Source organism: Ictalurus furcatus, chromosome 5 (assembly GCF_023375685.1).
Source record: "Ictalurus furcatus strain D&B chromosome 5, Billie_1.0, whole genome shotgun sequence".
Lineage (NCBI taxonomy): Eukaryota > Metazoa > Chordata > Actinopteri > Siluriformes > Ictaluridae > Ictalurus > Ictalurus furcatus.
The window spans coordinates 29959672-29985194 of NC_071259.1; the positions used below are offsets into that span (position 1 = coordinate 29959672).

Below are 25523 nucleotides of genomic sequence, written 5' to 3' on the forward strand. Positions count from 1 at the left end.
TGAATGATGCACTATGTTCATTCATCTAGCCTTAGTTCCTGCATGGTTAAGGTTGTGGTGGTTTAAATTAGGCTAAAGAGTTTTTGTTTCAGGAACCAACAAGGTGGAGGGACACGTTCTGGTGCAGGCCACGCCCAAGTCATGTTTAAACCCGGACACGGATATGATTAGGATCACTAAACAGACCCTGACACTGCATTACATCCCTCACACGCAGTACTGAATTTCAAACAGCTCGGATATCCCAGATACTGCTTCGCGTACGCTGAAAGATTCAGTGTTTTCATTCTGAACGATGGTTTATTCATCAGCAGAAAATAAATTCAAGAGTTCATATCTTTATTTTGTCATGTATAGTGCTCACAAACAATAAGCATTCCTCACACGGCGAACAAATATAAAAAGGGGAAGCCGTTATTTCTTTCTTTTCTTTTTTAAACTTTTTTTTTTTCAAGCTTAGGATGTCAAGGCACTATTGTAACATATAAACCGTTTGACCGTCCTACACATAGAGATGACGAGATGATGAAAACCGTCGACACCACACACACACATCGGAGTTCATCTGCACCATGTAGAGAGATCAAAGCTTCTTTAAATATTTATAAAAATGATAGATTTGAGGTTCTAGCTAAGAAAACGGTGTGCTCATGATACTGTTCCTTCTGGTTTTTAGCCTTTATACCGACACAACATACTGAAAAGTGTTTGTTTATACCCGTGCACTGGCTACCAGACTGCACAAACTCTGTGTGTATGTGTGTGTGTGTGTTAAGAGCTTAACCAGGGGTGCTGCAGGCATTCTGCCGCAGTAGCTCGTTTCTCTGGTACAAATTCCAGCATGGTGAGGAGGAAGTCGCTGAACTGAGCCGCCTGCTCCAGTGGCCACTCGTACTTCTCCAGCAGCACCTCGAACAAAGCCCACGGCTTCAGGTTACTGATGTGCCGCAACTCACCTGCATGCACGGGCGAGAAAAGGACAACAACGAGTTACGCTTAACACCTACCGCACACACAAAAACAAATATGTGACGGAACAAGAGAATGACATTAATAGTGGAAAAAAATACATCAGTTTTACTACACCGCGATTATATTTCTCAGCTGGAACACAATAGACCAGTGAGGGGTGTCAAAAATACGGCTCGGTAAAAAGGTCCTAATCCGACCCGGCAAATACGTTTCGGGATCTTATTTGCGAACCGTAAGTGAATTCGAGCTCGTCCCCGTTATTGCACCAGGGTGCAAACAGCGCAATAAACTCACGGCTGTAAACTCGGCTACTGACAATCGTCCGTCGTCTCATCATCACTAAGTGCATCATCCTGCTCAGAGTCACGCTGGATGTGGAGTCTATCCCCAAACGCTAGACAGACACATCCTGGATGTGCTTAAAAATATGTCAAGCTAAAAAAAATTTAAAAAATAAACCCCTTTCAGTTCCAGGTTGTAACAATACAAAACGAAGAAGTTTAGGGGTGAATACTTATGCAAGAGTCTGTAAACAGAAACATCATTTGGAAAACTTCTGAGGTTAATGAATCGCAGTCGGTTTATTTGTTTCGAGATATCCGGTAAAAGTCTGCGCGTTCGAGAACGTAGCTTTCAGAGAAACGCCGACAGACGAACATGTTTAAGAAGAGCTCTCGATGTTTTACTGGTCTAGTAAACAGATCTGTTGTTACTGCACATGAAGTGTAATTACGTGGAAGTTAGTTCGACACCCCTGCACTAGACTGTCATGTATTATCAAAAGGAGGACCGTACGTTGATGTTTTTTTTCCCCCCCTTGTTCGCAATTTTCCATTTTAAATGCTAGCGATAAATGATTTAATCCTCCAGAATTATAATCCTAAAAAAAATAAAAACTTTTTCTTTTTAAAAAAGACAGAAAAAGGAGCAATTCCACGATTCCAGGTTTAAGGAGAGCAGAAGATTACGTATTAATATTACGAGCTGTGAAGTCCACAGTTTGTGAAAATTCCGCAGTAATGCAGTAAAATAAATAAATAAAATGAAAGGGGGGGGGGGGGATAGCACATTTCAATACATCATCCTTGTACAAATGCTCACGTGATTGACATTTTCTCTGTTCATGCTGTTCAGTACTGAGCAGGAAAATTCACAGAACACCACTTGACAAAAAGGGGAAAACTGCGCATTTAATCACCAAACCTTTCAGTAGCGTCCGTAATAAATACAGTACGCTGATGGGAAATGTATACAAGTCCATCATATACAGCGTTCCCCCTCATCCCCCCCGCCAAGATATTCTCCATTTACCTTTTGCAGAAAGTGAGGATGCCCACGTGAGATTCCCGGAAGTGTCTGTTCATATCACAGTTCAGAAGACCTGCGCAGATCATCCCAGATTCACGTGTCGAACGGCTCTTCTGCCGTTTTATCAAAGATAAAAAAAGATACGTTCTTTTGGCGTAGATCTGAATAACTTGTACTCGAGTACTCCTGTGCAAAAACGCCCAACACCTGGCAGGTCTGCTGATATATAATAATTGAGGTAAACTTCACTGGATATCACGGTAATGTAATATCGTGTACGGACGATGATGATATTTCACACGGTCACACACGCTTACTCAAAAAAGTCGTCTAGAAAACTAGACGAGTACGACGTCAAGTGAGAAACAGCGTAAGGGTATTCACAGGTCTACTCAGGAGGAAAGCCGCCATGCTCCCTCGTCTCAAACCGGTTTTATCTGGACGTGGTGATGTGAGGAAATGAGCTCGGGCGTGTTTGCATGTGATTTACGGCTGACGGCGCAGGTGAGCGCTCGAGTTACAGACACTAATCCTCACCAGCAGGCAAAGAAGGCGAGCTGCTCTTAGAAACCAGAGCTTCGCGCATACATCCTTTGCTGCTTTCGTAACTGTACACAATCAGAGCTTGTCTAATCAGGGATCTTCCCAGCACTTGTATTGGAGCTAATAATATCCAGAGGAGCTGTAATCTCAGCTGTTACCTGGTTACATAGTCTCTCATTTTGTTTGGTTTTGTTTTTTTGGGGCTATGTGTAATTTGTGTAAATTTAATTCAAACATTTTATGAGTAGTCTTTTCTCTGGCTCCACTGTCATTTCCTGCCTCTCTAAAACCTCGCTGTATATTTAAGTAATTCAATCAATAGAACCATGTTAGTGCTTTATTGCTTAAAATGTAGTTAGTATTTAAATCGCACTAGACGCGTACAAAGGTTTAACAAATATATAAGAAACGAAGAGCGACATGGGAGCAGGTTTTCCCCACAATGTTACTATAACCAGATAAAAAAAAAAAGTACAACGTCAGCCACTGATGTCGGTGTGGCTTCCAAGCAGCATGAAGTTGATTATTTTCCTATAACAGTACGTCTCAAAGTGTTTTATTCCTCTTCTACAACAGATATTCACCACACTTAGACATGTTTATAGTTATACACTACCGGTCAAAAGTTTAGACACACTCATTCTTTATTTTAATAACAAAGTCATCATAAAAAAAATGGAACTATGGGAATTATGTCGCGATTAAAAAAAAAAAAAAAAAATTATTTGACCGATTTCTTGAGGAATTTCCCTGAGATGCTTTTTAAACAGTATTAAAGGAGTTCACACCGACGCCGGACTCTTATCGGCTGCTTTTCTGGAATATTTCGTGCCGAGTCGTCCGTTTAAAACAATTTTTTTTTTGTAAATAAAATGAAAGAAACGAATACGTCGGCACGATTATATTTTGGTCTACGACACCGATTTCAAACATTTAAAATCACACAGCTTCAGATCAAAAGGTTTTTAAGATCGTGAGAAACATTTCAGTCGAGTGTCCACAAACTTTTGACCGGTAGTGTGATTATATTTCATGCTGTGAAACAAGTTCCAGGTGTCACTTACATTAGAGCGGCTATGAACAGTCCTTTCTCCTTCTTGAGGGTGATCAGATTTTTATTATTTTTTTTAATGCAGCATGTTACTAAATGTTAAAAATAACAGAACTTGCTTATGATTATGATGGTTATGACTGTTCAGTGACTGGATCAGGGAGCGCACAAAACTGGCTTGAGATATGACTGAAATTGTTGCGATATGGAGCAGTCACTCAGGAGCGTGCCACATTTATTGGGTAAGCTCGTTCAGAGAGCTCCAGAGAAATTTGGCAGGTCAGTTCCATACCACACTGCAACTCCAGGGTCGAGTGCAGAATAAACCGTGATAAATGTGACAGGCAAAAGATTACACTTTAGTCACTAGAGCCCAAACTCTCAAACTTTTTTTCCCCTCCGTAATATCGTTCGCAAGCGAGCTTGGAAGCAACAAAGTGCCGAAATCACGTGACACGAATGATGAAACGGAGCGCTCTATAGCAGGCGATGCATTCGAGAGAGTCACGGCGTTTCTGGTTTCTACGTGCGGTCTTACCTCTGCGGTTGAAGTACTCTCGTGAATATCTGCCTGAGAGAGCGAAATGAGTAGGGATGGCACCCAGGAGCTCAATGATATGAGCCAAGTGATCTATGAACAAACAAACAAAAAAAAAAAGGTGCACAATACATTAGTACCAATCCAAAACGATTCACCGTTAAAGAGAAGAAGAAGAAAAAAAAAAAACTAAACAAAACAACAAAAAAAAACAACAAGGAAATATGGAGCACTGACCTTCATCCCGAGTGTAGTCTTCCCCTGAATGTGGCTCAAACAGATAGTCTCCTGTGGCCAACTCAAACGCCTGCAAAACACCACCCAAACATCACCATTAAACCCCGCGCTGACACCACCACCACCGATCTAACCATATACAGGTGAGACAGACACCCGCTGTTATAGAAAATTCTGACCAATTGGAATCAAGAATTTAAAAGTGCTGCGGTATAAAAACGAGTAAACAACAAGTATAGGTACACTACATCTACTGCACACTCCACTCAGCAGTTAATAACACTTAGTTTCCTTTTTAAAAACAGCTTCTCACCATACACGCCGTGCTCCATATGTCTGCTGGAGGACCGTACTCGGCCCCGATCAACACCTCCACTGCTCGGTACTGGCGTGTCTGAATGTCCTCCGTAAAGTGCTTGTGCTGCGGGGAAAAGGCCGGCGTCTGAGCAGTGATGCAGTACTCAATAAATTAGAGCATAATCTATTAATGATAGAAAACATCGGTGGCGCTGTGGGAAGCCAATAAATTAGTGATTCACTGCCAACTGTTTTTATATAGTGAATATTTAAAAAATAAAAATAAATATATAACACATTTTAAAGACACTTGAAAGACACAGGTGCACAAATCACATCATTTAATCTGTATGAATGCTGGCTGCTTTCCTCAGCCATCAGTGCACGTTTTATATGTGATGCCCTGAATCGAATAAATAAAATGAATAAATTTACTGCAATGTAACTAAACATCTCAATTTGTTTATTTCTGAGACACTGACCAGAACGTGATGTGTGTACGGTTAGTGATCAGTACGTGACGTCCCACTTTAACTGCAGCTGCGTACAAGTCGCAAAACAGTACATATCCTCATGGACATCTTCATTTCAGCTTGATTACTGATAATCTAGAGAGCTAGCTAGGTTAGCTAGCAAATAGTAGCTATGACAAATTTTAGCTGTGTCATGTGTGTAACATGAGACATTTTTGTTGTTGTTGTCGTCCCCCCCCCTCCCAGATCAGCATGAGGTGCTGTGGCCATTGCTTCCCTCTATCTCTTATTATTAATATTCCATAGCACTTATCCTACTCAGGGTCGCTGGGAAGCCTGGAGCCCATCCCAGGGAACTCGGGGCACATCTTTCTCTAAGCAAATAGTTAACAGATACACGTCCTGTCGAAAACATTTCAGCTTTATATGATCCTACACACTGACCTTGTGTAAAAAGTTACATCACCACACGTCTCATTAAACGATGCTTTTTGCCGCTGCAGTGACGAATCTTCCACAGCGTGAAACCAGATTAAAACTACCGACACCACACGGGTTTGCCAAAATCATTACAACGTTAAGATCATCATAAGCTTTCATTAGAACGTAATGTTTTCTTTTATAACGATCTCTTTGCTGTGATGCCGAGGGGCCCCGTCTGCCCCCGACTGTAATGAACGTTTAGCGCTCGGCACCCCGCCGAGTCGGGTGCCGAATAACGAGAAGATCTGTGAACGCTCACCACCCAGCAGGCGTTGCCCAGGTCTGCGATCTTAATGCTGATTTTCTCGGCGTTCTGCGATTCCAGTGGGTTCACCAAGAAATCCGCTGCACTGAACGCTGTAACCACAAAAACACAGCGTATTCAATGATCTGATGAGCAAAAATAAGTCATTTGTAGTAAAAGGAGTTAAAAGGAAGGGGTGGGGGGGGGTAATTATTCTAACGCATTGTGTTCAGAAACTCTTTGCTTTAAAAGCTAGGCTATGGTCTCACATTAGAGAGTCACGTTACATAGACAAAGAGGAGAAGTGTGAAATCTGGAAGACTGACTGTTGGGGGAGAACGCAGATCTCTGGCTGTCCCTCTCTGTGGAGTATCCGGACAGTGTAGAGAGTGCAGACTCGGAAGTAGCAGACAGTACGGAGCTTGACGTGCCAGAGAGAGCAGATCCAGGGCTGGAGAAGCGCAGAGGTCCGTAGCCGTTATATCCATCGTCGCACCACGATGATCCAGACTCTGGACTACCCTTCGTGCCCGGTGCGTGATACCCGTTGCTGTTCACTGGTACAGCGAACGAAAGAGATGCAGATCAGGGCAAGAGAGCGTTAGCGAAACACATTTAAGAAAATAAATAAATAAATAAATAATCCCCAATGGGTCACAGTGTTCTAAATGCTTTGTGGCTTTCATCCCTCTCAAAACTATCAGAATAAGTGTTCTCTTTCTATTTGAATAGAAATCAAATATTAGATCCTTCCTAGTCTGGTTTTAAAAGAGATTTAATGATAACGAGTCTTTATCGATCACGTATACATTACAGCACAGTGAAATTGTTTTCTTCGCATTCCCCAGCCTGTCAGGAAGTTGGGGTCAGAGAGCAGGGTCAGCCATGATACAGCGCCCCTGGAGCAGAGAGGGTTAAGGGCCTTGCTCAAGGGCCCAACAGTGGCAGCTTGGCATCGCTGGGGCTAGAACTCCCGACCTTCCGATCAGTAACCCAGAGCCTTAACCGCTAATCCACCATTGCCCATTTACCCTGTTGACCCATTTTAGCCCCAGCCTGTAGGAGCATGTACTGCTGTGGTGGTGTTCTTTTGCCCAAAAGTATGTGGACACCTGACCATCACACCCATATGTGGGCCTCCTCTAGGCAACCCATTTGCCCGGTGAACGTATTTCTCACTCTGTATTTCCGTCTCGTCCCCGTTTTCACCGAGCTTCCAGAGCGTCCGCGTGTTTCCACAACAGTTCGGGGTGCCGAGTCCGTCCAGCTCCTCCATCTTCTGCAGGTCCTGCAGCCTCTCGTCCAGCAACCGCTGCTGCCGCTTCGCCTTTCGCTTCAACTTCTTCTTCTTGTTTTTTGACAACTTGCCCGTCTGCGCACACACACACACACACACACACACACACGAGGAAAAACTGCCTTTTAGATTGAATTTCAGACACATAAATTAGAATGCAATATCATATCAAAAGGTCCAGCTACAGAAGAGTGCCAAGTCCAGCTGCAGCAAGCTCAAAGGCTCAAACAGTGACGTGTTAGCTTATCAAACTGTGTTAAGTGCAAAGGCCAGGAAACAGGGTTCACCTTGTGTGACTTCATACTTCAGACAAACAGTGGTATTATTATTATTATTTTTTTTAAAGTTCAGCTAATCAATAATAATTATTATTATTAACAACTATTTTAGATAAGGTCAGTGAGCAAAAAGCATATTTGCTGCTTGATGTTTGCTTCTTTAGTTTTACAAAATATATATCAAGTATAAATACATGCCCAAATCTAATTAATGCATCTACAAGTGCATTCATTGACAGTCTTATTCTTAAAAATTAAAACAAAATAAAAAAGTAAGTTCTGCCTCCATAATGTTTCAGCATTCAGCTATATGGTGGTGAAATTCACTTTTATTATATTTTGCCGTCTCCTAAACCACATCGGTAAATCTGGATTTGTACCTCTAGTGCAAATCTAAAGAAGTGAACACTGGACACTGATCACGTCACGGCTAATGGACTTCAGCTGGCGTCAAACATAAAGCAGCGCAAATGACAATTTCCTACAAACCTATTACTTTAATTGCAGCAGTAACCTCTGTATACGCTGTCTCACGTAAGACTTAATCGGTTTCCATACCGCAGGTGTATGATTGCTTCATTTGTTTAGTTCCTCAACAGCTGCTGTTTGGGCGTGTTTATTTTCTAACCATCATAAATCAGCTCTATTTATTTTTTCACAACTGCTGGGTTTGAATCCGTCGAGTCCTTCATGAAGGAGCTCTTGGATTACACTGACGCAGCAAGAACTGAAGACTACAGTGCGGGACACATGACACCAGCACGCCATTTCCTGCTCAGGGAATAACTGGCCGAGCTGTGACACGGACCTCGGTCCTCCTGACCTGCTGAACCGACGCTCGGACAGACAGAGGTTACAAGTCCCTGCTGCACAGCCTGATTTAGCCAGGCATTCTGGGAATGCCAGTCGAGCAAAAGGCCAGGACTGCCAGACCCAATTCCAGTGTTAGACTAACAAAAATAGTGCAGCTTGAAGCACCTGACTTTATCACCATAATTAAGGGTAACTGCAGATCAAAAACACCATTTGTTTTCTGGTCTTTCTTTTATCCAATTCCTTTCAAAGTGCAAACATACTTGTTTCACATTTATTCTAAAATCCTTTGATTCCTGAAAAATAATCCTTTGGGCTTCAATATGACCGTTCTTAGAACTGGATCTATAAATTAAGCCCTACATCAAACACGGGTGTATAACGTGGAGCTGGCATTTTAATATCCAAAAATGTAAACACCCAATTTAGACTGCATAAGCTCCGGAATTATTGAAGGTTAATTAGCTTAATCATACAATGAACATATGAAAGAAATCCATCCTTTAATTTAAGTAATTTTACTCCAAGTAAATAAATTAAAAAAAAGTTAGCAAAAATATATTTTTAACAAAACCATGCGACGCTCCTAGAAATTTGTACGCTTTATGAATATAATTGAAGCATGCTTATAGTTATACATTTTATATTCTCCAGAGTGTTTAGGAACTTGTATTCGTACTCGTATTCTCAAATCTCAGTGAGCATTATAGGAGAAGACTCAAGTGTTGTTATGCTGGCAATACACGAAATACAGGGGTGCCAATAACTACGATTAGGGCTGAGCGACATGAAAACATAATATCGATATCGTGATGAATTGTGTCACAATATGTTTTAATGATAGACCGTGGATACTGCGATATCGTTTTATAAAATTGTTCGATAAAAGGATAAAGCACGTAATGAAGATGAATGAGTGAATTAATGAAACTTTTAAATTAAATGGTAGATTCCCGTCATGCACTATATGGCCAAAAGTACATGAACGCCCGACCATCGCACACATGTGTGGCTCTTCCCTAAACTGCTTCCACAAAGTTGAAGCACACAATCATATAGAACGTCTCTGTTTGCTGTAGCGTTACAATTTCCCTTCACTGGAACCAAGAGGCCCAAACCTGTTCCAGCGTGACAATGTCCCTGTGCACAAAGCGAGCTCCATGAAGACACGGTTTCCCAAGGTTGGAGTGGAAGGACTCCAGTGGCCTGCAAAAAGCCCACTGAACACCTCATCGCCCGACTTCACTAATGCTCCTGTGGCTGAATGGACACAAATCCCCACAGCCACGCTCCAAAATCTAGTAGAAACCCTTCCCAGAAGAGTGAAGTTTATTAAAACAGCAAAAGGGGGACTCAAACTGGAACGCCATATAGTGTATTTTCAGTGTATGATTAAACTAATTATCCACAAAGAATAAGGGTGCCAATAATTCTGGAGCTGGCTGTATGTTATACTGTACATTAATATTAGTTTATATCAGTTTACACTACAGATCTGATCAAGTACTAAAGAGCTGACACGGGGCGTACATCAGTACATGGGGGATTAGCGACGCCGTTTCATTGCACAATCATATCTTTGTAGATTATTTTAAACAACGTTAAGCATGACGAGTTTATGCCTCAATTATGCACACAAGTTTTTAAAAAAAAATCAGTGTGAATTAGTCTTAAGTGAGTGATGAACTACTAGTGTGAACACTGATAAATTAGTAACTGTTAGTATGACGTATTCACTGTAACTGCTACTGTTATCCATGCCATTATATAGAGTTCCATGCAAATTAGGACATGACAGGCATTTCACAAGTGTTTTAATAATGCTCATGCACTTTTACAACCCCAATTCCCCCCCCAAAAAAGTTGGGACGCCGTGTAAAATGTCAATAAATACAGAACGCAAAGATTCGCAATAGAACATAGAAAAGATATCAAGTGTTTAAACTGAGTAAAATGTACCGTTTTAAGGGGAAAATAAGGTAATTTTGAATTTGATGGCCACGACACGTCTCAACGAAAAGCTGGAAAAGTAAGTGTTAGTAAAAAGAGACAGCTGGAGGTTACTTAGCAACTGGTCAGTAAGATGATTGGGTATAAAAAGAGTATCTTAGAGAGGCAGAGTTGCTCAGAAGTAAAGATGGGCCGAGGTTCACCAATCTGTGAAAAACTGCGTCTATAATTTGTGGAACAATTTCCGAATAATGTTCCTCAACTTAAAATTCATCTGCAGTACATAATATCAAAATATTCAGAGAATCTGGAGAAATCTCTGTGTGTAAAGGACGAGGGTGAAAATCAATATCGCATGCCAGTGATCTTCGGGCCCTCAGGCGGCACTGCATGATTCTGTTATGGAAATCAGTGCATGGGCTCAGAAACACCTCCAGAACTCATCGTCTGTGAACACAGTTCACCGTGCCATCCACAAACGCTGGTAAAGCTCCGTCATGCAAAGAAGAAGCCATATGTGAACATGATCCAGAAACGCCGCTGTCTTCTCTGGGCCAAAGCTCATTTAAAATGGACCGAGGCAAAGTGGAAAACTGTTCTGTGGTCAGACGAATCGAAATTATTTTTGGAAACCATGGACGCCTCATCGTCTAAACTAAAGAGGACTAAAGAGGAGGGGGACCATCCGGCTTTTTGTCAGCGCTCAGTTCAAAAGCCTGCGCCTCTGATGGTATGGGGTGCATTAGTGCCTATAGAATGGGCATCTGGAAAGGCGCCATCAACGCTGAAAGGTATATACAGGTTTTAGAGCAACATCTGCTTCCATCCAGATTCCATCCCATCTTTACTTCTGAGAGACTCCAGCTTCCTCCAGCTGTTTCTTTTTGGTAACACTTACATTTCCAGCCTATTTTTCCCCACCCTCGTCAAAAAATGTTTTTCCTTAAAATGGTACATTTTCCTCAATTTAAACATTTGATGTGTTTATGATCTATTGTGAATATGTGTTTGAGATTTGCAAATCATGGCATTCTGTTTTTATTTACATTTTAAACAGTGTCCCAACTTGTTTGGAGTTGGGGTTGAACATCAGTCTGGTGCGCCGTCGAACTCGCAGCATGACTGCATTTCGCGAAATGACTCCTTTTTGACCTGAAGCTATTCGTCAGTACTCCTGCCAAGTCCTTTTGTAATAAAGTCTCTCAACTATGCAAAAGCAGGTTAAAGGATGGTTTCAATCATGCAAGGAGACACTTCAAAATCACAGATTAGTGAGGAGTGATCACAACTAGAACCAGAGCTTTCGAAAGATTTGAAATTTCAGAGCCCGCTAGCTTTCACATTTGCCTTATGAGAACAACATAAACCGAAATGTTACAAACGTTGTATTGAACTTATTCCTAGTAATACATTTTGTTTTGTTTGTGTGGTTTTACAGTTTTCTGAAAGTAAACTAAAATAAAATTTTTAAAAAAATCGGACAGTTTCCACTGTCCCTGATTAGTAAGAATTAATACACTAGAGGGCGTGCTGTTACAGAAAAATAAATCAACAACATCGAAGCGTGGTAAGTTGATTATTTTCCAATAACAGCACATCCCAAAGCGTTTTATTCCTCTTTTACCATAGTGATTTTCTAGACGTTGCAATCTAATAAGACAAAAAAAAAAAAAAAAAAAAAAAAACCACACACAACACAACTTGTCATGTTACCGAGAAACCACAAAGCACAAACTCCCCTTTCCTGAAGACTTTCCCAAGGCAGAAAACTTACTGACTGTAATAAATAAACGGCGCTGACACTGGAGACTCCTTCTGCAAATTTTAAATAAGCATCTCCTATAATAAAACCTCACCGCATCACCGCTTACATGTTTTCTTTGATGAAAAACATCCAATTTTTTTTTCCCCCATGTTTATTATTAGCCTTAGATTATATTGAGCATCTGCCATACAAGTCCTTACGAAGGAGCTTTTACTACAGAAACGATAACGTGCATAAATATATAACGATTATTTGAATGACGGCTGAACATACTGTCAGAGCTGCTGTTACTGTGGTAAAAAACAAACAAACAAAAAAAAAGCACTAATAAAGGATGTATAACGGTGAGCGATTTGAATTTGTTCCAACTCCAGGCATATTCAGCAGTAAGATGACACCCAACCCATCAAAATCTGTTATTCTGGATGTGCAGACGTGCAGGTACTCCAGTGCGATAAGCCTACAGCGAGTGTGCAGCATCGAGGAGGTGAGAGAGAGACCGAGAGAGAGAGAGAGAGAGAGAGAGAGAGAGAGAGACACACACACACACACACGCAGGCTACAGCAAACTCATGTGACCGCACCAGGGAGAAACAGAACACCTACAGGATCACCTCATAGAAGCAGGCACTGCTCTTAACGTACCTGTTTGTCCCTTGGAGCCGTGCTAACTGCCGTCAGAAGAAGAGGGGGGAAAAGATAGGAGGGAAGGGACAGAAAAACCACAATGATGGAGGAGGGGAAGGGAAAGAGAGAGAGAGAGAGAGAGAGGAAAATAAATAAATAATTAAATAAAACAGAAAAAGAACAACAGGACACAGTTAGAAAGCAAACAGAGACAGATAGGAAATAAAAAATGACTGGAATATTCACCAAGGACACAGCAGCACCAGAGAGACAAAGACACGACATGCACATCAATCACATGTTAATCTTATTCTGAAGAACAGTTCATTTAGCCAAAGCAAATCTGCACTCCCACATTTTGGCCCTTGCATTAACTCCGTGTTAAGTTTCTTCTATTTTTACGGGTATCTGATCATCAGAGCTGACAGACAGCAAGTTCTGAAAGCATTTTAAATCAAATGGCATAAAAGCTCCATCAGCTGTTCAGCTTGGCAAGTTTCTGTCTCAGCTCCGAAACAAAGATTATGAAACAAGCGTGGTGCTGCAGGAAGTCTGTGCGCTGTTGCATAAAGTAAAATTTTAAACCCAAAAAAAAAAAAAAACCCACACCACTTCCTAATGGGAACTGACCTAATCACATGAATTACAGGAGCACTTTGCCCTGAAACACATGAAATATGTTTATATTGTAACATTTCTGATGTGTTTAATGAGTCTGGCGCTTTATTTCCCTTCATTAGTGGGCGTGTGCTGCGATGACATCACAGAGAGACATCGCTAGCACACTTGCATCGGTATTTAAAACAGGGTTCATACAGATGCTTCGTAATCAAATTCCAGGACTTTCAACGCCTTTTCAAGCACAATTTTTGTTTTGTTTTCAAGGACTATACAAGAGTCATTCAAACTTACATATTATAATAATAATAATAATAATAATAATAATAATAATAAAACACAAGCAATTTTTATATGGCACCTTTTCCAGCCATGCTGGACTAAATTTGCATTTCCCAGACATTGCTTCGTCTTCACAGTAACGTCAGTATACTCCAGGTGAGTCACAGGAGCACGCTTGCCGAGAACTTTCAAAGGAACGTCGCTAAATGTCGCTGGATGATGCCGTGCGCTAATTAGCGTACTCGTTACATCATCGCATATTTGCATTCTGCCTAGTGTTGGCCCTTTACATCTTTTTACTTCTCTCCTGCTCTCTGTGTTCACATACTGCATGTTAAATACAGCCAAATTCCCAATACAGCTGTTGTCATTTACATATTTTTCTGTTTCTGTTGTCAGACAACAGAACGAGTATGAAAGAGTGACGCGCGTGACCATTAAGGCTACATGTTAAGCAGCAGTCACTTCCAAGCCATTTCCAAGCTGCTGTTCTGTACTGACAAAATCACCAGACACGCAAGTTAAAGACATCGCCCTGCTGTGATTTGGGCGATATTTACATGTAAAATGATCACTCGGTGAGAAAGTTAGACTTTTTATAATTCAAGCACTTTTTAAGCACCAATTTTCTAGTACTTCAATTTCAAAAAGCCAAATTCAAAACCCTGTTAAAAGGAGAAAAGCCTTCAACACTCAAACATCCAACAGAGAAGTAGACGTTGGAGACTCAAAATCCCAGAATGCAATGCAGCTACACGACGCATTTGTGCGGCGTTACAGCGGAGACTCTACAGGTTAGCCTATTTAGCGAGCTACGAGATGATGGGCGTGATGTCGTTGATGGTGGTAGTAGCATGAAAGTTAAAGCTTTGGAAGCTGAACAGTTTGAGCGGTGTGCAGATGAGGAGGTGAGACAGCTGGACAGACTGAATGACTAAAGTGCCGCTGCATCGCTCCGCTTAGGTCGAGATGAAGCGAGGGCCAAGTTCCACCGCACCACTGTCTTGGTAATTTAGGAACTGCTTCCCAAAAGTCAAAAAAGACCGGCATGACGACGATGGAAATTTAAACCAAAGAAGTCAACTCGGAATTTAATTACAAAATAAATCTTTATGCAATTGAAGACCGCATTCTAATGATAAATATTGATATGAAAGTAGTTCGGGGTGGATTTTCCCTAGAAAATCAATAAAAACTCATCAGAACACCGTCAGCGGAAATCGTTAGAGTAATTCAAATGGCTTCCATTAACAATTAGATAACGATGGGAAAACCATTAGACTAATTCCCATTAGGAAGTGTTTTTTTTGTTTGTTTTGTTTTGAGCAGGTAAATTATATTAAATACTGCCTTTCTATATAATAACTGGACTTTTGCAGAACTAGACATTTGAGGATGCACCGATTAGCAGCTGACGAATGAAAAATTTATTAAAAAAAAACAAAAACACACTGATAAGATTAAAACTCATTAAATTGTGTTTATTTGTCAAGGACTGGCTCTTTTTAACTCAACATTTAAAAATGGAGCTAAAAAACACTAAATAGGAGAGAGAGACAGACAGACAGAGAGAGAGAGAGAGAGAGAATAATCAAATGAAAAGCATTAGCTCCACACACTCTAGTGATTACTTAATTGCCAAGACTGAACTCATGATCAATTTTGTGAGTCATGTATTTGATGGAAGCAAAGTCAATATCTGCGTTTACACTCTGGTCACAGAATGTTATTTACTTCTATCAAAGATCCATTCAAAAATGTAATCACAGCTCTAAATCACTGATAAGAGGACGACCGTTCATAAATAACGAGTTAGGCTACGTCTGCGTTTGCACTCAATTAAACGACTCCTTTTAATTACGCTGGGGGGAGTTATTTATAGGCTACAGTGCATGGAAATGCTTTTATAGAAAGCGACAGAAGCAGAGTAACCATAGCAACAGGCATATAATTGATATGCTGGTGGGCATTTTTTTTTTTTAAAAATGAGAAAATGCCTTACAATTAAAATGACGATGAGCTTTCGATTGAGATAATTAAGCATATACAAAGCCTCCATTGTTAAAAACTGGCGATTAGTCTTGTAGCAAGATAACGGCTAGCAAAGAGTCCAGATATGGAAAAATCATTTCTGTTGGAAGATATTTCCCGATATTGGGACGCAATTTGTGTAATTGTACTTTCCAGAGCGGGTATGTTTTTGTGCTTAGACTTACATAAACTTCACAGTTGGTATAATTCTATATGGAAACTATTAGCTCAGATTATGAAATGAATAATGCATATTTAGACACGCGTATACGGTTTCTGACTCCGCGTAACGAGTAAATAAAGTGAGGAGAGAGTGAGTGCCGAAGAAGAAAAAAAAATTTTTAAAAATGGCGTGTGATTTACCAGAGGAGCCGGATGGAGGCGGAGCTCCAGCTTTCTGCCACAGCGTAGCCTCTGCGGCCAAGCGCCTCACGTACACGTCTGTAACGTCGAGCAGAATGTTCTCCGGCTTGATGTCCGTGTGGATGATCTTACACTTGGTGTGCAGGTAATCCAGACCCTGTAGAACCTATGCAGAAGACAGCTGAGGTTAGAAAATGTTGAAAAGGCTGACTAATATTCAGAAATTGATTGTGCTCCTCAGCGACACCAAAATTCTCCAGGACTCCAAAATATCAATGCATATTATTGTGAATTAACTAAGTGCACAATCCAGTCTTCAATAACTCTTTTTTTTTTTTTTTTTTCTAAATTGATCTTAACAAATCAATGTGGTGTATTGTGCATTACATTTCATTAAAAAGGGATTCAACGATGCTTTTATGGAATCACCGTGTCAGGAGATCTATTGGAAAGCGTGCACGTCTTCTCGGCTGTTACGTTAACTCTAGCTCGGTATTTTGATTTGATGCACACAAGGACACTGAACCTGCCTTCCCATAAATAAGTGGTTTAATCGAGGTCACACACACAATATTGTTCATGAGCGTAAAGCCCATTTTACACCAAAAGCATCACTGAGTGCACCCGTCAGGATGTGTGCTGTTTAGCAAATACAACATGCAAACGTCTGTAAACATTATAACCCTGCATTACCAGTGGATATGATAACGTCGAGTTTAGGCTTGTGAGATCGTGTGTTTAAATGCCCCGTAACTATCTATGTTTGACAATAGTATCACCTGTGGCTCTGAGTGGGAAAAGAAAGGGGCGTAGCCATACATATATACCGTGTATACGTTACACCATTGGCGACCCACTTTTAAGAATGACAAAGTTTTGCGACCCCCACCACCGCCCAATGTTTCGGACTACTTGCTCAGTACGACGATTGGGCTTTGGTAAAGGATGCGAGGCGAGGCGGTCCAGTCGTGGCTCGGTAGGGCTTCGAAAAAGACGCAAACTATTTTCGACCACGAGTCTGGCTCTATAAATGTTCTTAATTTTTGATAAATAAATAAATAAATAAAAACGCCTGACAAAGATGGGTTGATCGCTCAGTTCTCGGTATTCGGCGTGCACGGATATCCAAAATTCCACCAGTGGCTTCTCTGTGAACCTCTGTGTACGATCGTTTCAAATAAAAGCTTCGCGACCCCCGGTTTAAGAACCGCTGCGTTAAATCTTTACGTTACAATTTTCATCAAGCTCAGCAACGCTACAAAACTGGCGTCAGGACCGTAAATAAACATAACGGGTTATTATCTGCTAACTAAGCTCACTTTGAACTTTAATAAGATTTTCACTCGTTCAAAAAAGTTCGGATTTTAACCGAGGCCGTAAAATGTGCTAACGAAGAGCTACATAGTGAACGAATGAAATAACTTTTAAAAATGAATCAACCTTTTAGTTGAAAGTTTTGAGGCTGAGCACCTGTGGAATACGTTACGCTCTGCGGAAGCGTACCTGACGGAGGATGCTCTTCACGCACACCAGAGGAAGGCCCATGTAGTTGGACTTGATGATCCATTTAAGCAGCTGGTGCCCAAGCACCTCCAGCACCATACACACATCTTATTAGTCAGAGAGTCAAGGTTATTACTGTCCCGCAGCGCATGTTTAACGAGGTTAACGTCGAGTTATTAGACCAATAACCCCATTAATAATAACAACAACTCCAACGTTAACTGTATACGCACCAATGAAAAATGATTAGAAGAAGAAAAAAAAAAAAAAAAAGGTTGGTACATCTACAGAAATAGATTTTGAGCGAGTATGTAAGTCAGGATACGGACACCGTTGACTCCGGATATCTTGAAATCATCGATGAGCTGAACGATCGTCTCCCGTTTGGGGTCTGTAGGGTCGCTGTCTCGAACCTGTTCAACATGTAAAGATACAAACATGAGCGAATTGCTTTGAAATAAATAAAAAAAACCCTCTAGACTTGTCAAACTTTAATGCGATTACGTGAGCGTCTGATGAATGGTACAGAGACATAATACATGAAAAGAAAAAGCTGTATTAATATGAAAAGATTTTACTCTCCTTAATTTTAATTCTTTAGTATTTGCTAAAGAGCTTACGTGATAGCAGCTATAAACGGTCGATCCTTCACCAGCCTCTCTTTATTTTTCTCTCTTTAAGTTAATAACGCAAAGACTTTCCCCGTGTCAAAAAAACCTACAGCTTTACCTTTTACAAAGCTCTGACACTGGAGACTCCTTCCACAAATCCTAAATAAACATTTCCTTGCAGAAAACTTCATATCAGCAACTACTTTTTTTTTTTTCCCACCTCGGTTTATGTGGCGCATCCACCATATACAGTCAGGTCCATAAGTATTTGGACAGTGACACAATTTTTCATAATTTGGGGTTTGTACACCACCACAATGGAGTTTAAATGACGCAATCAAGATGTGATCGAAGTGTAGACTTTCAGCTTTACTTCAAGGGGTTTAACAAAAATATCGCATTAACCGTTTAGGAACTACAGCCATTTCTTTTCTTCATAGGCTCAAAAGTAATTGGACAAACTACCAATCATAAATAATAATATTTTTAACACTTGGGTGCAAATCCTCCGCAGTTAATGACTGCCTGAAATCTGGAAGCCATGGACATCACCAAATGCCGAGTTTCCTCCCTTGAGATGCTTTGCCAGGCGTTTACTGCAGCTGCCTGACTGCAAGTCTATGAGAATGAGTGGCTACTATAGAAACAATAACGAATCATAACAAGCGCATTAACATAAACCTGTGTTTTGCCTTGCAGCTGAAACCACTGACCAATCAGAATCGAGAATTTGACAGCGCTGTGGTGTAAGAAACCCCGTTTTTTTCTACACTGCTGCTAATTCAATGTTATACGGCAGCTGAACCGCACAATAACGTATACACGGCATTAACAGACAGCAGTTCTGATCAATGAGGAATACAGAAGTCAGTCCCTCCTACCTAGAGAGCAGGGTCAGTTACACTTCGGCCGTTCCCGAATGGCCACGGTTGGGATTTTGACGTGATCTACTAACGACAGGCGCGCTACTCTACTTTTTAAATACTTAAAAGTTTCTTTCACGCATGTTTCACACCTACACATTTCAGTAGTTTAATCTCATCCAGTGCAGTCTCTGTGTAATGTGGAGCACTCTTAACCACCTTCAGGGCCACAAATCGCTTCCTCCTAGACACACAAATAACAACAAAAAAATTTAAAAAATACAAATTCAAATATGACGCATGGAATAATTAATAAGCAATCAATTCAGCGAGGAATCATCAAGTAAGTATCAAAGAGCTAAATTAAATTCTTTACAAAATGGTGAAAAATGTCAACACTCCAGCTTCCACAAGTTAATGCAAAGTTTAAACACAGCTTTATACCTTGTTTAAAATTTCTTACATTTGTTCGGACTTGTGAAGCTGCAGTAAGGATTAAAAAAATTAAAAAAATTTTTACAGCTAGACTACATTTGGTCCGTGTACGCAGTGTGTGTGTGTTATCTACCAGTTTTCAAATATCTGACTTTAAACGTCTCTCTGACGATCGTGGCTCCGGCGTTAACTGCTACTCGTTGAAGAAAATCAGGCAGGATGACGTACATCATTTGAACAAAAAAGTCAAACAGATATAGGCTACAGCAACACGTATAACAGTACTCTGTCTGTCAGCGGAGCCGAGAACGTATCCCACCTTGGAGCACGGCGGTGAACTGGTGAGATAACGAGCCGCCGACACGACACCGAGAAGCGCGAATTAAGCTCAGCGCTAGCTCATCAACTCAAAGGATTGCACTTCACAATATACACAGGCGCTAACAATTCTAACAAAAAAAAAATATTAACAGAATCGTACCATAAAAAACCTAGCATGTCTGTGGACAACGAGATCGCTTGATGCAGAATTAATACAGCATGTAGAGATTTAACTACAATCTGGAGAAATGTTTGGTTTTATAAGCAACCAGCTCAGTGTATAGTCTTAGTTTATACAGTGGCGTTGCATGCGTGCGTGCGCACACCCCTAAACTAATACATATTTGAAGCACCTTTATATTTTTAAATCGTAGCATTCAATCTTTTGGGCTAAAAAGTCGGTCAGCTTTTCACATCTTGACTTCTAACTAAACTAAACTGGCTGGGCATCTCCTGTGCACAGCCCTCTTCAAGTCACCCCACAGATCTCTGACTGGATTTAGATCTGAGCTCTGGCTAGGCTTATTCCACAACCATGTTTTTTTTTTTGCACGGTACTGTACATCACGGGAATAACAAGATAACGACTTTAAATGTGATTAGCTTTTAGCATTTAAGAATGGATTACTCACTGAAGATCCCAGCAAAGCCACACGGTAGAGAAGTGACCCCATCCGAGCTTCCTGACCACGTGATATCTGCCGTTAAACAGGTCTCCGATCTTCACCGGGTAATAACCTCCTAAAGGACAGACGATTAATAGTAAATAATAACAACAATGAAGAATAATAATAGTCAGGTTATAAACATAATAGTTGCTACACCGTAAATGCCAACAGGAACTAACTTGTTTGTAGACATTTAATTAATAATACAATGTAATCCCTGACAAACTGCTGTAGTAGAAAAGGAATAAAACAATTCAGGATGTGCTGTTATTGAGGCTTTTTTTTTTTTCTTGGCGTGGTAACAGTAACTCCGCTTCATGTCGGCCGCATCTAACCACCCCGTGTTTAATTATATTCCAATAAAAGCGTGCCTTGTCATGTTTTATTCCTTGCATATTCGAGTTATAAATAGTGACTTACGTCTCCATCGGTAATATTATACGCAGCAAGAAGTCGGTGTGTTTGTGTAGTGGCTCTTAGAGACGCTTTGATGCATTGCTCATCTGTGCGTGTGCGACACTAGCATTTCAAACTCAAATCTCAAACATCGAAGAAAATTAATCTCTGTGGCTTAACAGCTCAATTTCTGCAAGGCGTCACTAATATTTTCAGCGCGAGCCGTCTTCCAGGTGTGAAAAAAATTAGTCTGGAAAACGTCCAGGTTTCCCACTCGAATAGAAACCATGTTTTTTTAAAAGGAAAAAAAAAAAAAAAACGATAACTGCCATGTTATTTACTGTACCTCTGCAGTAATCTGAAGGATTCTCCTGCTCTTCGTCATCGGACCCGAGGAGTTCTGCTGGGGGCGGGGTAAAATCGGGAGGGGGCGGGCTGAGAGCCTGAGGCGGGGTCGTCGGATCGGACGGGGCGATCTGAGTGGGAGGGGTTGTGGAGAAAACAGAAGGTAGGCCCAGTGACGGTGGTATGGAAACGCTAGGTGTTTCTGGAGATGAGAGCACGTAGGGAGAAGGAAGCGCTGTAACGGGGACCAGGATCGGGGCCGAGTGGTGGACTGGCGCTATGGGTTGGAGGTCTGAAGCGACGAGCTGAAAGTCTGGAGCTATGGTTTGGAGATCTGGAGCCACGGGCTGAAGGTCTGGAGGACTTTGTGAGAGATTCAAAGGAGGAGAGGGTGGCGTGTCTGGGGGAGTGGTGGATCTGTGAATAGTAAGGATGTGGCACACTTCATCTGAGGTCTGGATCTGGGGCCTGTGAATGGCAGAAATAAATTTATAAATAAACGAAGCAAACTTGGTTTCTTACATGACTTTGCAAAACTTAGGGGTCTAACTTATTTTAGGTCACAGGCCCACATTGTGTGCTTAGTACACCAATAAAACATCAACTCAACTCAAATGTATTCATTTATAGGCAATTAATCTGAAAGTGACAAATAAAAGACATCATAGTTTTAAAAAAACAACCAAAAAAAACCAAGCAGTCCGATCGTTAAGACATTTTGTAAGTAGCTGAGTTTACGGCTGGGAGTTTGTTTATTACTCGATGTTTCCCCCTAGTGGAACAACTGAGACTAGCTATTTTATCCACATTCATTTAGATATTGCAAACCAGCTACGAGATAAATCCTGACTTTATAACATTAATTTTTCTTAAAGGAGAAACAGAGAAAACAGGAAAAAATCGCAAAGTGCAAGACACCGTGCGAGACACCATGCGAGTTACTGAGAGACACAGCAAGCTCCCGATTTACAGTCATTTTCACACCAGCATGCGCTGCTGTCCTCTTCCCTCAAAGCAGCGCATCATATCTGAGAGACATTATGAAGATATATTCTACAGAGATGAAAGCAATTACTATTTCCATGGACTACTCTAATTGATGGGGCTTGCTTCAGGACTGTAGGCAGCGTAATACTTCACTGGGGTTTCAGGATTTAAAAACGTTTTTAAGAAGTTGTGGCTTCTGGAGGAGTGTACGCCATTGGTTAGGAATCACTTAACTCGAGGTAAGATGATCCTGCAAGGGATCATGCATTACGCCAAACACAGAGGTTCAGGCTTTGCCAACAAGAAAATTATAACATAAGATTTTCAAAAACAAATTTCCATAAAAACCCTTGTGCAGATCAGTGGAAGAGGTGACTATTTTTCTTTCCAGATGTTCACCACGCAGCAGTACGAAAGCAGAAAGCGTAAAACTACCGCTCTTTCACATTCTGCGTCCTTTCCCCTTCAGTGAATCCTTTGATTCGCGAGTTTTATTAGCTTTTGCGCTGTTACTGTACTTCCTAAACCTTCCAGCTCAGCCCTATACACCTATTTAATTACAAAACGTGTCATAAGTTGAATGTAGGTTTTTTCCCTTAACTAAAATAATAACGAAAACGATGGTCAAAGAAAAGCTTTCCATTAAAAAAAGGCCTCTGAAATGAAACCAAAATTAACATTTAGCCTGTTACTGAAATAATTTAAAACTAAAACACTATACAAAAAATACAAATCACAGTTGATATTCACACACACATGCACACACAATAAAATCAGCACCATATATGATCCAATCATTCAATTATGATGAAAGAAATGGTGGCGTAATAAATGGAGGGCGGGCCGGTCTGACTGCTCGTAGTCGTAAACAAACGCCTCAGCTGACGGAAGATTTAGCGCATAGTTATTATTATTATTATTATTAACATTATATATTGTTCGACATTTTTACTGGTATAGAAGCGAGTAAAATAACTTCCCCTTCTGTCTTTCAGCCTTTACTCTTATCGCTCATTTCATGCTCCCAGCTGGCCGTGTGCTTGACCTTTTAAGGAGTTTTGTGGGCGTCACTACATGCAAATGAGCTGTATCAAGAACATGCTTTACGTGGGATTAACCCATGCACGCGAGCACAAAGAAAATCAGCTTTTGACCAGAGATCCGGTGGAAAATTTGAGTTCACAACTAATTTACACACAACTTTACTAAAAGATTGCTTAATGAGGCCTGGTGTTGGTATGGGGTTTTTTTTTTTAGACCTCTAGCATTAACCTTGAAGAGATAAACTATTTCTGATAACGTGGATCCTGCTCTTTGTTCCACTTTCAAAACGGTGCCAATACCTGAGCTCTGAGAGATCGTCGATTACGAGATCCTTTAGGAAAACCAGAGCGTCTACGAAATCTCATGCGAAATCGTGACGATCTTTCGAGACTGAAAGATGTGTGTCGTGTTGAAACCGACGGAACGCTCATTCGTGGCAAAAAATACACTGGTGAATCAGGTCGGAAAATATGTCCAACCCGATCTTCAAACAAGTCCAGAGTCTCGGAGTGGTGTTCGACCCGGACAGTGATACTCAGCATTGGATCGGTGCACTTCTGGGGTTGTTAAATATGCATATTATGCAATAGTATGAGTCACCAGCACTCCTTCTCATCATGGCTGTGTGGTTCATATATATTGTTCAGGTTACATTAAAATAGACACAGATGGACAGAAGGGGAGGGCATGAGTCAGTGTGCATATGTGGAGAAGTGAGTCCCCTTTACCGGCTGGAGATATTTTTAGCACACACTCATACACAGCAAAAAAAAAAAAATCTGGGCCATGTCCTGTTATATGCGTGTAGCAGTGTGTGTGTGTGTGCTGTAATGATACTTACCCGAGCTCCACACTAGGAATCACCTCTGTGGTCACTTTGCGCTGTTTCCTTTTCTTTTTCGGCTTTTTTGCTCGGTTGTTCTGTGGGATTGTGTTCCCGCTGGACACTGCCATCACACACACACACACACACAGAGAGACAGACAGACAGACAGAGACACAGAGAGAGAGAGAGACAGACAGAGAGAGAGAGAGAGAGAGAGAGAGAGACAGACAGACAGACAGACAGAGATTGTGTTAGTACCGTCAGGGCACTGCTATTCCCCCATCACACTAGGCTCAGTCCCAAATTGGCTCTACATTATAAGCGTAGTGCACTAGCTATGACGTGGACGCCACTACTTCTTTGCCTACGTAGGGCGCTCATATAGGGCGCACAAAGCTATTTGAGATTCTCACCCTATGTGGAGGCGAACCAACACACTGACAGCCCCAAGGAATTATTTAATCTACAAAATGAGACCGGTTCAAATCAACATACTTACTTATATCCAAATTTCTCAACGCTTCATCATCATTCGTCAGTTTATCATGAAGAAACAAGAGACGCTGCGTACTGGTGGCTAAGCTAACTAGCTCGCTAGCGGTGTCCGAATGAAGCGCTAGCCTCTACATATGCAGCCTCTACTCTACAACTGCTAGCTGAGCTGAGACTTTTCAGATTAAACTTCTCGCAATAAAACGACTAAAGTAGTGCCGACGCAATGGGATTTTTTTTATCGTTTGAAACGACACCGTGCGCGTGTTGTTTAAAAATAAATAAATAAATCGCGTAAAGTGTTTGTTTGTAAAACTCTCACCGTCAGTCGATATCATCGGGACAGCTGTCACGGCGCGTGCACGCGTTTCTTCGGCTCGGTTTGCGCATGCGCAGTGGAGGAGGGCTGGGGAGACAGGTGGGTCTGTGTGGACGTGTATAAACGTGTTTTATGAGCACACGAGCAATGACAGACCGTATACACCTCCATCCATCCAAATTAAGGGGGGGGGGGAGGCATGTGAAATTTATTACAGTTAAACCAGATACAATTAGAAACAAATTCATTCATTTTCATTAACTGCTTTATCCTGGTCAGGGTCACTTTGGAGCACTGGGCCCGGGGTGGGAATACACACTGGATGGGACACCTGTTTATCACAGGACATCATGCACACGCATTCATACACTATTTAGTATAGCTGAGCCACCTACTGGCAATGGAGGAAACCGGAGAACCCAGAGGAAAGACACACAGATATCCACACAGACGGTAACACAATATTGGTTACTGGTTTTAACATCTTACTTATTTTAGTACATATCAAATTGAAAATGGAACACCACAGGGAAGTGTATGTAG

At 41.2% G+C, this 25523-nt stretch overlaps 1 protein-coding gene across 2 annotated transcripts; it reads right to left on the minus strand.

The window, feature by feature from the left end:
* Nucleotides 1-7: 7 nt before the first annotated feature.
* srpk3 (SRSF protein kinase 3) lies at nucleotides 8-25029 on the minus strand. Of its 2 annotated transcripts, none has more exons than XM_053625673.1 (16): nucleotides 24984-25029; nucleotides 24185-24290; nucleotides 21314-21780; nucleotides 20536-20644; nucleotides 19304-19391; nucleotides 17999-18086; nucleotides 17674-17780; nucleotides 16171-16336; nucleotides 12895-12920; nucleotides 7326-7518; nucleotides 6473-6703; nucleotides 6162-6259; nucleotides 4963-5070; nucleotides 4650-4719; nucleotides 4413-4505; nucleotides 8-956 (listed from the first exon to the last, which is right to left on the minus strand). In XM_053625673.1, the coding sequence occupies exons 1-16, from the start codon at nucleotides 24997-24999 to the stop codon at nucleotides 772-774; spliced, it is 2151 nt and encodes a 716-aa protein (XP_053481648.1). In that variant the 5' UTR covers nucleotides 25000-25029; the 3' UTR covers nucleotides 8-771. The 2 variants fall into 2 exon arrangements, with proteins under 2 accessions (XP_053481648.1, XP_053481649.1); XM_053625674.1 differs by lacking the exon at nucleotides 24984-25029 and adding an exon at nucleotides 24669-24974.
* Nucleotides 25030-25523: the final 494 nt, after the last annotated feature.